At 44.8% G+C, this 13,241-nt stretch overlaps 1 protein-coding gene across 4 annotated transcripts in view; it reads left to right on the top strand.

Moving 5' to 3' along the window:
* The window catches only part of ppp1r12a (protein phosphatase 1, regulatory subunit 12A), a 52,580-nt gene that overhangs the window by 18,459 nt on the left and 20,880 nt on the right, over positions 1-13,241 (top strand). For all 4 annotated transcript variants that reach the window (XM_086201840.1, XM_086201842.1, XM_086201841.1 and 1 more), the window contains exons 2-7: positions 2,680-2,810; positions 6,000-6,118; positions 11,011-11,170; positions 11,879-12,023; positions 12,117-12,191; positions 13,091-13,182. In XM_086201840.1, the coding sequence (XP_086057966.1) occupies positions 2,680-2,810; positions 6,000-6,118; positions 11,011-11,170; positions 11,879-12,023; positions 12,117-12,191; positions 13,091-13,182 (722 nt within the window). The remainder of the gene's footprint in view (positions 1-2,679; positions 2,811-5,999; positions 6,119-11,010; positions 11,171-11,878; positions 12,024-12,116; positions 12,192-13,090; positions 13,183-13,241) is intronic.

Below are 13,241 nucleotides of genomic sequence, written 5' to 3'. Positions count from 1 at the left end.
TGTGGGGAGTGAGTGAGGGGGAGGACTTAGATGAGGGTATAGAGGACATGTTTCAGATGAGAGCCAGAAAACTTAAGCCGTGTAAAGCTGAAAACCACACAACTTCTCTAAAAGTCCACAGGATGCAAAAACCTACAGATGATATCTAGAATATAACTGTCTGTGCCTGCAGAGGGGAGGGGGGCTTCTAAGGGTTCTGTAGTTGTTTACTGCTGAAGATGACACACTGTAGCCCTCAAGAGGAGCAGTTGAAACAGTTTCTCTGTATGTCTTTAATATATTTTTGGGAAGTTGAAGCTGATGCTGTAAATTGTTTCTTGGCATCGGCGATGTCGTCTCTGAGCTGAAAGAGAAGGCAGACGACTCGCTCTGAGCTGCTGCCTCCGTCACAGATGTTAATGCACTCACTCAGCTTCATGGCTGCGCGTCACTTTCAACTTTATCTCACTAAACCAGGTACGTTTAAGCCCACTGGTGTCTTGAAATGCATTTAAATAGATTTTGGGAACTTGATGCAGGCGAGATACATGTATCATTAAATCACAGTAGTTCAGGCTAATCATATTGCTGGATCACTGGATTTTTTTTGAGTATGGTGATTTAAAAAAAAAAAAGAAAAGAAAAAGCTCTGGTTTTAGTCTCGTGTTTGATGCTAGACCTGGATTAATGTGGAACCTGCCCTGGTTCTAGTCTGTTGAGTTCTCCAGTTCTTGATTTATAAGTCATGAAATGCAGGATCCACCTTTTTGTTATTACTCAACGTTTCTCAAGTGATAAGAGCTACGGACGTCAGCTCCTTCGTAGCCCCATCTGTCTCCTCTGTCTGCTCTGTAACAAATTCAGATCCACCTGCACCTGGAGATGTGCCTGAGCACTCACACACACACACACAAACCAAATCATAGCGTATACAAACACACACACACACACACACACCATCAGATAAGCTCTGTCAGGCCTTTGCAGACGCTCCTCAGCCCACGGCCATCTACGGCATTGTAAACGGCCCAAATTTGGACAAGGATTCCAGTCAGATAGACGTGTGCCATGAACGTGAGGCCACTCGGTGTTCGTATATGTGCGTGTATCTGTTTCCCTTGTCAATGCTTTTGTTGTCATAGCAACCTCGGCAGAGAAGCAGAGACAGTCCAGGCTCTGTATCCAAGGATGAGGGGGAAAATCCCCCTTATGTGTATTTCTGTCACCTTTTCTGTGCTAATATTTGACTAGAATGACTTGCTAGATGGTCGCAGGTTTCAGAAACGCGGCTGAGTCAAGAGCCACGACGTGCTTCCTACGGTGGCTGCGCACGCGGCCTGCATTCATTGGCTCGCTGGTGACCCAAACACTTCTTCTGAACTGAAGTCTTATTGTGGTGCCGCTATCTCCAGTGCCCACTGGCTTGCTCAGGAATAAAAGCCACGGACGACAGAATGACTCACATAAATATGTTCTCTTGAGTTATTATGGGCCCTGCTGCGCACACGCACCTGCAGAGTCGATTCCATGGGGTTGCGACATGAAGCTTAAAACTGCTGTTAGCATGTCTGTGAATGGATTACACAGACGTTCCTCTATTATTTAGTACAGCGTAGCCATCTGAAAATTCTCAACTGAGTCTTCAAGACTGGAGACTGAAATTCTGTACCATGCAGGAAAATGGAACAAAAATTGCTTGTGCTTGTAATTGGTTTAAAGATGGAGGATTAATTGACTCATCCGATTTATTTGTATTATTTGATTCTTGAACAAGAAAATGGGGCGAACTGAGGTCCCGGAAACACATCCACTTTGTTTCTTTGAGCAACCAGAGTCTTTACCGTGATGTTGGAGGATTCATGCCATCTCCAACCTCATGAGTCAGAAGTGCTCAAATTAGATACTTCCCACTTGTAGCAGTCTACTTCTGTCCATCAACTTTGTTTCGAGTGGCTTGAAGCATTCAGAATGCTTCGCTGGGCGATTCGGAAGAAGAGTAAAGAGGATGTTCTGTTCCTGATCTCAGTCATCAAACGCACCGTCCAGAACTTCATGGTGCTGACTGTAACTCCTACCTACCCTAAACTGTAGTTAGGCTTTAATAGACTGCTTGCATTTATATTTTCCTCAAGGTGTCTTCTTCCAGAAAACTCCACTTGTAATATATTTTCTTATACTTCATTGAAGGTCTATTTCTTTGATGTGTAGCTTCTCTCCGGCCTAAGCGCTTTCTATGGTTTCGATTGACGATCTGAAGAGGACGAATGCTGGGAGCAGAATGGGCTGTTGAATGTAAAAAATAACCGTTTCAGGTTTGTCCAAAATGTGGATTTAATGAAGTGATTCATCAGCTACTGAAATGTTTGGCCAGTGTTCCAAGCAGACTTTGAGCAAAGGCACGCTTTTTAAATGAGAGTTTTTGCATCGAGGCCCAGCAGCACCTCGCTACCCCCAACAGTGCGCTAACCAGTGTCCCAAACATGCTGCTTTGTGCAGGCATTTTGGTAACACTCAGGCAGCCAAAATTCCTCAGCATTTCTGAACTGGCATGGTAATCTATCAGAGGCAGAGTAATTCTCTTTCCATTCAAGCTGTTTGTAAATATAGCGCAGGCCGCATACACAGAAAAACCCCGCGGGGCAGATGGTGCCCCTCGCTTCTTTCAGTGGCCTTAGCGCTTCCCTTTCTCTCCCCTTGCAGGCATGCATAGATGACAATGTGGATATGGTGACTTTCCTGGTGAAGCACGGAGCCAGCATCAACCAACCCGACAACGAGGGCTGGATCCCCCTCCACGCTGCGGCCTCCTGCGGATACCTAGACATAGCAGAGTAAGTCTGGTGTTTACAATGCAGTGAGAGCACCTGCGGTCAGTCTCATCAGGTTTGCGAAGTCCCAACAGTTTCAGGTTTGTGTAAAGATATCTGGGCACCAGGGTCAGGATTAGGTTGCCCTACACAAGTGGTGCAAGGAGCAGCAGCCGGTCTTATGGCTCATGTTGTCAGTGATGTAATCAAATATGAAGAGATCAGGGTCATCCTGTGTATCTGGAATCCAGCTCTGGACTTGTCCTCCTCCTATTCAGGTAAGACGACTGTTCAGAAGCCACAGGACACAGCAGAGATGTTATCTCAGGATATTTAAACAGGCTAAAGGGGGCTGTAGGAGCTCAGTGCTACTCATTGTTAAGCATAGTGAGTGTGCCGTGACCTGCTTTACTACTGTGTTACATTACAGGAACCTGGCTAAAAGATTTTGCCTCACTCTCAACATTTCCAAAAAGTAATAAGTTCTCTTGGCCTTAAGAAAATAATCATATCAGTGTGTACAAATTGGTTGCCAGGGAATTGAAAGTAATACTTCACACAAAAAGAGTATTTTGCCCAGGTATTTCGTGACTTTTTTGTTACTCCGGAGTACAGCTTGAAGCTGATGGTGTTCCTCTCAACTGTCCAAGAATGTCTGCTGACAAAATCTCAAATTCATTGTCCGGTTATAATCCACATCTGCTTGATCCAGCCGTACGCTCAGTAATCCACAAACTCTTTGGTTTGAGCTAAAAACTGACTAGAACTCTGTGATTCGGCGCTAGCTTGATTAAGGGCGAGTGAGTTGGTACCACTGAACGCACCAGCTGGGCGTGCTCATTCACTGTAGCGCCAAACTGGAAATGGGATCGTTACTTTTAGCTCAAACTAAATCATTTATGGATTACAGAGAAAACGGCTCGACAAAGAAGATGTGGATTGGAGCTTTTAAACAGACTTTCTGAGACAGGTTTGCTGTCAGTCAACATTGCGATTTGCAAGCACTTTAAAGTCACAATACTCCGTCTGGGGTGAATATTGCTTTAAGCAGATATTTTCAAGTTATTTTGTACGTGGGATGATAGTGTTGCTGTCGCGAAAGGTGTAAGCCCAGATCACGTGCTAATTTAGCAGTTCGGCATCAGCGCTTAGCTCGGATTATAGAAAACAAACAGTTGTCACATAGTGGATGAAGGTCAAGCGGCGGGCCTGATGCGGATGACTAAAGGAGACAATATGTCACAGAGAAACACCGCTGCCTGATGTGGGTGATGAGTTCTCAGTCGGCCGGTTTAAATCCCAGAATCCTCGTCCACGATAACGGGAACTGTAAAGCAGGGCAGCATCTCTGAGACCCCGGTGCTGCCACAGCCAGCAAATGATAGGGTCGGTTAAGAGTTCCACAGCAGGGCTCCAGACCACAAAGCCATCAAACCCTGTAAAGCTGACCCAAAATAGGTCGAATAGAAAGTCGAATCAAGAAGATATAAAACTTGAAATGTAACTGTAGGCAGTCAGTTTCCATGTAGGGGGAAGTCATAAGCACTGAGCACTCTTCAAGTGGTGTGTTGGCTTAATGAGAAGGGTCTGAGTCTCACCGCAGGTTTAATTGGAAGCAGATGAAGTCAAGATGTTAAAATGCTCTTGAATCACTGCTTGGAGGAGATATATTGATATGACCGCCGGTGGGCTCGCTGAGTAATTTCTTACTCCTTTCTAAAGTCATATTTATTTATTACTCCCTGTCAACAGCAGTTCATAACACTGCTTATCATTTCTCCTCTGTTACTCTCCACAATCGGATCCTTTACCCTAGAAAATTCCAACTTTGCTTGAGTGTTAGTAAGGCTTCAACCGGCTGAGAGAAATCGTATTAATAATCATTAAAACTACTTGTTTTCTCTTTTTATCATTTTTGTATTCTGTTATTATAATGCATTACTGGAAAAACATAGTGCGTATTTGATGGGGTTGAATGCACATTTTACTTTGAGTTATTGAGGCCCTTCTGATGTAGCTCCACATCTCTCCCGTTGAGTCTGGGAAGGGCAGACACAGCCAGTGCAGCGCTGCGACATTAATCTAGTTCGACTAAATCATCTATGAAATCTTAGATCCCCACTCACTTATCTTGATGAAACCCGGTCGTCCTGGCCCTCAGTAGCATCCCGCCAGCATTGTCACACTTAAATCTACGTTCTGACTCAGCAGACGCATGAGAGGACGGACCTATCTGTGGAAAACTATAATAAATTACCATTTTGAATGAAAATCCTATAATTATTACATGAAATCAATGTACCTGTATGGAGGGAATGACTTCATTTGAATTATTGTACAGTGCTTTGCAACCAAAAACACCAGTTTATACATGTTTTCAACAGCAAACACAGCCTCCAGTCACTGAACAGCCCGTCAGCCAGCTCTCCAGAGATGACGCTTGTTTTATTTTCTTCAGTCATTTGTAGAAATCCCGTGAGGTGCACATTCCTGCTCATCCTCTACCACCGCGAACAGCCGGACGTGCTGGTGGAACGAAGGGGCGTCTGTCGTTACGTTTACGAGAGACAAACCGCTTGGTAGTTTAGCGTAAAATGTTGTCACACTTCCACGTTACGCTCGTGTCTGGATTCACGCCGCGTCTCCTACGAGCTCAAGCCTCATGCGTTTCTGGGGTGTGGCATGTCGCCTGAGTTTGTGAAGCCTGGGAAAGACTCTCTGTCAGGTAAATACACAGTGGGACTCGTGTACCTTGTGTATTTGAGTATTCACTCTGATTATTTACCTGACAATATTTGCTGCACTTCAGGAAAATACAACACGGACGCTGACGAATGAACACGCCCTGGTCGGTAGTAGTCACACAAAAACGTAAAAAGGCGGCCACAATTTGTTTTTGATGCTGTAAATTATACATTATATTATATATATAATTATATTATATATATAATCATTGTATTCATGTTTCCAGCAGTTATTGAATAAGCGTAATCTACCCTGGAGGCGTCTGTCACACTGACTGACTGGCAAAGCAGGAGCTGCAGGCTGCGGCGTTGTGTCGAACATTGTTGCCAAACATCAGACAAAAGCAAAAATTACACCTCTCCTGTCCTTAAACGGCTCCTTCATTAGTTTCCTTCCTGTTCATGTAATTATTATAATACAGACATCCTATTGGCTCAAACCTGACGCCTCTGTCTGCACTTGCTGCAGGTATCTTATTAGCCAGGGTGCCAGCGTGGGCGTTGTGAACAGCGAGGGCGAGACACCTCTGGACATCGCTGAGGAGGAAGCAATGGAAGAGCTCCTGCAGAATGAGATCAACCGGCAAGGTACAGTACTGCAGAGACACGACTGGATTCTGCCCTCAGGCTGCCGAGACAAATGAGAAGTAGCTTTTAACCCTCTCACACCATCTGTCATTCATGCACCGAGTCATTCCACTCCACCTGCGCTTTTAACCCTTTAAAACAAACAAACAAGTTTTACAATGCTGGTTTGCGTTTTCTTGTGTATGACACACAACTTTTTAAAATTACGCTCAATAATCAGGGTCTGTTTATTTTTCTGTTGGAGTTCTGGGGGTTTCAGGTTTCGGCTGCCTTGCACACAAATGTACAGAGAAGTGACAATAAAGTTGAATTGAATCAACAGTGCGATTAACCCCCGACGGGTGTGTTGAAGGAGTTAAATCATCTTTATGATCAAACGGAGGCTGGCGTTCAGCTCTGAGTGACTGTAATTCCTCTCTTTGTACGGGAACGCCCCACTTTTCAGCGTTCAAATCAAATTCGGCCCCAACTTCACCCAGAAATCGATCACCAAACAGAAGCTAGACATTCTGTGTTCATCTGGAGTTGAAGCTCCCATGTTGCCGTATCTCTTATCCAGTCTTCAATCTCTCTGCGCTCTGTTTCCATCACCTCAGAGCGACGGAGAACATCGGTTGTCACTTGTTTATTTAGCATTTCTCCTCTATTAATAGCACCGGCTAACGATGACATGCTCGTTAGCATCACACTCTGTTTTTGTACTTCTCATTTCCAGTTATATGTGCACTGCCACAGCCTGGGTGGAGTAAAGCAGCTGTTACTCACTTGTGTCAGATACAGTTCATTAATATTTCACTCCGTACGCCACAGAAAAGTAGAGGAGCCCATGCTGGAATATTATTTGCAAGTGTTGAGAGACGATTCTCAAGAGATTAAAAAGACAAATGCTGGATTATTTGGGCAGAAAACCTGTGTTTACATTGTGAATGTGTTTCAAGGTCAAGTGTAGTCCAGTCTGAATCCCACTATTTGTGGATGTGGTAATCATTTCAGGATTAGGGGACCAATGTGTGCATGTCATGCATGTATGAGTATGTTGCCCAATAGGACCAGACCTCTCACTGTCACCCCCCCCCCCCCCCCCCCCCCAATTTACTCACTTAAGAAAACTTACGTAATCTAGAAAAATGCTCCATCTGTCTTGAGGCTTTCATGTGATGATTCAAAAGTGAAAAGTCAGTCTTTCTATTTTTGGCCAGGGCTCTCTTGTGATGATGAAAGGCCCCCGCCGATGGTGGGAGGCCACTCATGGACACGTTAACTGGCCCCGGGCCAGAGGGCTCCTCAGCTCGTTAGAAAGGTCGGCTCGTTCGCCCTCGTCTGTGCCACCTTTTTGTTTCTTTTTTTTTTCTTGGGAAAGTTTTCCCCCTCCCTTTCTAAACATGGGGTTCAAACGCAGGGACAAATGTTACATTTGACATTATGACAACGAGCACTGATAATTTGTATATGGCTGCAACTAATCATCATTTTCTTATTTGATTTATTTGGAAGTCGATAAAGTGACAAGACAATTTGAGAAGCGCTTGTACCAATTTCTCAGAGCCCAAAGTGACATGTTCACATAGCGTCTTTTGTTCATCCAGCAGTCTTACATTCAAAGACTCTGTACTTTCTGTCATGAATGACAATAAAAGCAGCAAAATTTCTTAGCGGTATAAGAGCCTGGATCTGGCAAATGTTTGCTCTGTGGGTGGATAAAAGACAGGCGCGAGTAACCCAACTATCAAACTTGTTGCTGATTTTCTTTCAGTGGATCACTGCAAATGTAGAGCCACAACATACTTTGCTTTACTTTTCACAGTTTATTCTCGAATGTGTGGTTTTTGTGTCGTAAAAGCGCTTCAGTTTTAGTCTGAATATGCAGCAGGAACCCACACATAATGAGCTTATCCACAGTATCAGGATATGCTGTTTCCATGTCAAATGGCTGAGTGGAGTGTATTTTGCCTTGATGGAAACTGCTCAGTTAAGAGCATCCGCGCGCTGCCTACACAAAGATCTTTGTCCTGCTGTCGCCAAGACCAAGTGCTTGAATGCACCTTCCTCTTGCCAAATCTTATGCATTGACGTTTGATTTTTAAATTTCATATCCGTCAATGCAAGCTCTCCTACAAGTGCTGGGTGAATCTGTAATAATCCAGGCTGGCTGCAGGGACTCGGTAGACCGTGCACAGCTCGGCTCTCTGTGGTAGAAGTAACAGGCAGCGTTACGCAACTCGCTGTTGTGTAACACTTCTGTATGTTTGTAATGTGATTTTCTCATCTCAAAGAGACACCAGTCATGGGGTTAAACTTGTTAGCGAGTGACCATGGTTTCCAGCCTGACCAGGACAACCTCTTAGTCCCCTCCTTGGCCCTGATTTAGTCAAGTGACTTGAAAGCCCTGCCGCCCTCCTGCCTTCCTCCATCAGCTGAGCTCTCCTGGCTGTCCTTGTCATGGACTGAAGGGTGACAACCTCACAGATGCTTGTAACTCACGGGAGGTCACTAGAAAGTGACTGGCACCACTCCCCTCTCTGTTCAAACGGACTCTTTAACATCCTCTGTTCTTTTGACTTTTCTAAAAAGCCAGGAATCGTGACCACTTCCTTTGCGGCGCTGGCTTTACCGACACTTTCAGTAGACGGTTGATTGCATCGGCACCGGACATGCAGAGGGAGACGAGTTCTTTTTTGGTCTGTTGGGTTTTGTCTTTATCTTCTGGATGCTCAGGTAGAAGATGTGCTTTTCCCTGGTAAACCGCTGCTTTGAACTGCTGCCAGCTCCTCCACACAGTTCTTTCTTGTAGTCCTACTTCGAGGCCGTTAGGCTCCCTGCTTTTTATAGACGCCGTGTAGGCAACCTCCCAAGAGATCACGGGACACTGGCCTACCTGGCCAGCTCCCATTCCTGCTAATCGAGTTTAGGTTCATTTTCTTCCACAGAATCTCTTATTGTAGAGCGTCTACATCTTGATCGCTCAGCCCTGGTGTTTCTTCCAGCTCTGTGACTTGATTTATTGTTTCAGTCCAAAAACTCCACATCCACAGTCAGTTGGAATATCTCACAGCAGCGTTGACGGAGCCGGAGCCCACGTCAAAATGTCATCTTTCACGGTGTAATGGTTTGGTAAACATCTCAATCTGATGCAATGAAATAATTAAATGGATTCACAGTTTCTCTCTTGCAATTTTTCACCTTGTGAGAAGCTGGTTTTTAAACACTTTGTGGCCGCTGAAGTGTTTTTACCTGCTGCAAAAACAGTCGCTTTGGTGTGTCCCCTGTAGGTCTTTTGACTGATTGACTTATTTTTAAGCCTTCTGAATGTCGTTTAGTTATAAGGGGCCAGCAAGTCAACATCAGCGTTTCTCCTGAAAGTGCTAAGAGCTCTAGGACGCCGTGCACGTTTCTGCTGCGACACTTTAGTTGTTAGACTGTCTGCTGAAGTAAAAATGTTAGTTCCATTTTCTGGTTTGGGTTCTTCATTAATAAAACAAACTGAGGCTGGAGACCGGAGATTCTGAGGAAACATCCCAGCAGGTCGAATCATCTGTTCAGGAGCGTCTCCATCATTTCTTCTCCACTTGCTCATGTAAGACTTAGCACTCTGTCTTTGTGGTAATTGGCCCACATGTCCTCTGCTTTGATTGGACCACAGGTGTAAAATGACAGGGATGAGCGTGGGTTTCACCTTCATTTTTCATCTCTGTCATACAGCTATCACTCCTTGTTGCATAACACGAAAAAGACGGGGCTCCCTCTGCGAGCTTAAAACAGACATTGGCCTCAGGAAGAAAGCCGGTGGACCCAGGCCCTAAGATGGAATGTGAGAGTCTTTGGGGCTTTACTGACTAGGTGATCACAATGATTCAAGAGTCCTGAAAGTCATCGCAGATGAACTCAGACAATCAAAGTCATCATCCTGCCCCTTTTGGTTTCACTCTCGGTTCTCTGATTCTCTAAATAGGCAAACCTCCAGAATATTGTTGGCGCTTTACGCGCTTAAAACCTGTCCATGTAGAACCATTTCTGAGGATCATAGAGCAGTTTCCTGAAACGCGAAAGGAGGAGAAGGTTTCTCTCCTCTTTCTCAACCGATCTCATAACGTTCCTCACCAGTGAGAAGGCGCTAAACCTGTGGGCGCAGTTGCACTTTTCCATTGCCTGCCCTTCTCTTTAAGCCAAACTTACAGACACACTTGTCGTTCATTGGTTTAAAAGCTCCAGGCAATCTTGAGCTCGCTAGGGTGTCAGGAAAAGAGTAATGATGTATCCCCGGGAGTGAAACAAAACCTATAAGATCAGCTGAAGGCTTGGCTCCTACCCCAGAGCACTTCTTGGATCACTATTTATGTAGTTCAACACAGTTAACGCTCAGCTGACGAGTCAACCACTCATGCGGCAGTGCGTTGCAGACCGTCTCGTGTTCCAACCAGTTGTCAGCAAGACAATACAGGCCTGTTTCCACCGCTGCCCTGCATGCAGCATATAACTTAGACATATTGACCCACTTAACCGTCTGAGGCCTGTGTGTTTGCAGCCTCTACTTCATTGTCAAATTGACAGAATATTGGCATAAAAATATTCTCCGAAGCAGAAGGAGTGCTTGACAACACCCTCTCGTGTCCACAGGCATTGCCAAAAAAGTTGTAAAGACAGGACTGGTCTTATTAAAATGACAGTAATGTATGGATTTGATATTGTTGAGCAAAGATTTGCCATTATTGGAGCATTTTATGGTAATTTCTAAGTATGCAAAGCTCTTTAGATTTGGATTTTGTCAGTGCAATGGTAACACAAAATGTTCCGTGGATGTAGAATATAACTGAGAGTTGGAGCTGGCAGCGTATTAAGAGGGAGCTTATCCTTGACTGTCAGTGTGACGGTATCGGCCTCCCCTGTCTTTCCAGGTGTGGACATCGAGGCGGCCCGGAAAGAAGAGGAGCGGATCATGCTGAGGGACGCCCGGCAGTGGCTCAACAGCGGCCAGATCCAAGATGTCCGGCACGCCAAGTCTGGAGGGACAGCGCTCCATGTAGCTGCTGCGAAAGGATACGTCGAGGTTTTAAAGTAAGCTGCAGTCTTGGTTTCGCAGGTGGCGAGCTCACTGAAAATAGCATTTGTCTACCCCTGCTTAGGAAAAAATTAAATCTCAACTTATAGTTTGGATCCGAAATAAAGCATCCCCTGCAAGTTACATTATTCTGTTTTTAGTCAAGCAAGTGAAGCGTAGCATCAGGCGTTTTTCTTTGCTAATGCCAAACATATCTTGGTCCCTGCATCTTGTCAGTGCATTGTCTCTCCTGGCTGTTATTACAGCTACATTGCTCGAGGATAGGAACTGCAGCCGCCTGTCCATCTGGTCTGGGAAGCCAGCCAGCACACTCTAATGCCATAGATAGCTCTAAGATCTCTAATGGTTAGTACGACTACAGTAAACAAGACAGGGATCTAAATGTTTTACCATCGTGGCAGATTTATTAGCTGAAATATTGAGTTTTAAAAATTTGCCAACCACAACCTGCTCTGAATGACTGCGACCCTTCGGATTCTGCATTTAGGGAGTGTATCTCTTGAATCTCTGACCCAGGGTTACAGCGCTGACGCACTTCTAAAAGCTTGGACCCTGGCAGCACCTTGAAAGATTAGTTTACAGAACCAAATCCGAGAAAACCAGATTTGCTTATTCTGACAAAAAAAAAACAACTATTTTTGTTTCTCCTCCCTCTCACAATCCCCATTCCTTTTTTCTTCTTTTTTTTTTTTTAAACTGTGCAGGCTTTTAATCCAAGCAGGGTATGATGTAAATATTAAGGACTATGACGGCTGGACTCCTCTACATGCAGCAGCACACTGGGGTAAAGAGGAGGCGTGTAGGATACTAGTGGAAAACCTATGTGACATGGACCTCATTAATAAAATGGTGTGTATCTGCAGCCTCGGAGTACCATCATCTACTGTTGTGTACTGCATTCTTCTTCTAGTATTTATGAACTTTTGAATTTCTTTCCCTCAGGGCCAGACAGCTTTTGATGTAGCAGATGAAGATGTTTTGGGATACTTAGAAGAACTACAAAAGAAACAAAACTTGGTAAGTCTGAGCAAAAAGGACAGTGCAGCATTTCTTAGCAGCAGGGGCCTCTGGTGCTGCAGGGGCCTCTGGTGCTGCAGGGGCCTCTGGTGCTGCAGGGGCCTCTGGTGCTGCAGGCGCTCAAACACAGGACATGAGTTCAACGAGAACTGTCGGTTACATCACGGGCAGAGTACCGCACTATTTTAACATGATTGGAAGTGGAAAGACTTAGACAAAAAGGAAGAAAAATACTGGGAAATGCTTATGTTAGATGTCAGCACTGCTACTGTAGTTTTTATGATAAGGGGTAATTGTAAGGTTTTTTTTCCTGATACTAGTGAAAACGTACCTGGCTAGCTCTGCTCTTGCTAGCTTCAGCTGCTTAGACTTTGCTAGCTTCCTCAAATGTTCATCCTGGGATGTTCAGCAAGGGGATGGCTTTGTCTGCAGCTAATTTCATGTGTAAAAGGATGGTTATTTGTAATCAGTGTCATGGATCACTGCTGCCCGCACACAGAAATTATATCTGGGAGAAGGTCGGTGGTTTGAGTGGTGTAGCCATTAGCTTAGCTTGTAGCCCCACTCGCTCCCTCCTACCTCTGCTTCCCCTCCCTCCACCATCCTCGGACTTCTCCTCGGGGAGCTGACTCCTCGGGGAGCTGACACTTGTATGAATGAATGAAGTGCAGGATCTTAGGAGAACATGACTGGACTTAACATTTAGACACATACCATACCATACTAGCATCCTGAATACAGGTCACCGCTACTGGAAAAGTTCAGTTCCGTTGCTTCAATGGATTCCGCGCTAAAATACGGAATTTAAATGTGTCAGACAAATTTTCCAAGTGTGTTGAAAGTGTGCCACCGGTTTTTGGAGCTGTTTGATTTGCTGAACTTTGTTTTCTTAATTCCAGCTGATGAGTGAGAAGAAAGATGTCAAGAAATCTCCTTTGATTGAAACAACGACCACAGGGGATAACAACCAATCACTAAAACCTCTGAAGAGGTAAATGGCTTGATACTGCCAAGTAATCAACACAGCTTCTGAATAAAGTTTGTTTTAGG

Source organism: Aulostomus chinensis, chromosome 4 (genome assembly GCF_037954235.1).
Source record: "Aulostomus chinensis isolate RoL2024-O1b breed Wild chromosome 4, RoL_Achi_v1.0, whole genome shotgun sequence".
Lineage (NCBI taxonomy): Eukaryota > Metazoa > Chordata > Actinopteri > Syngnathiformes > Aulostomidae > Aulostomus > Aulostomus chinensis.
This window is presented reverse-complemented; position numbering and strand designations above follow the sequence as displayed.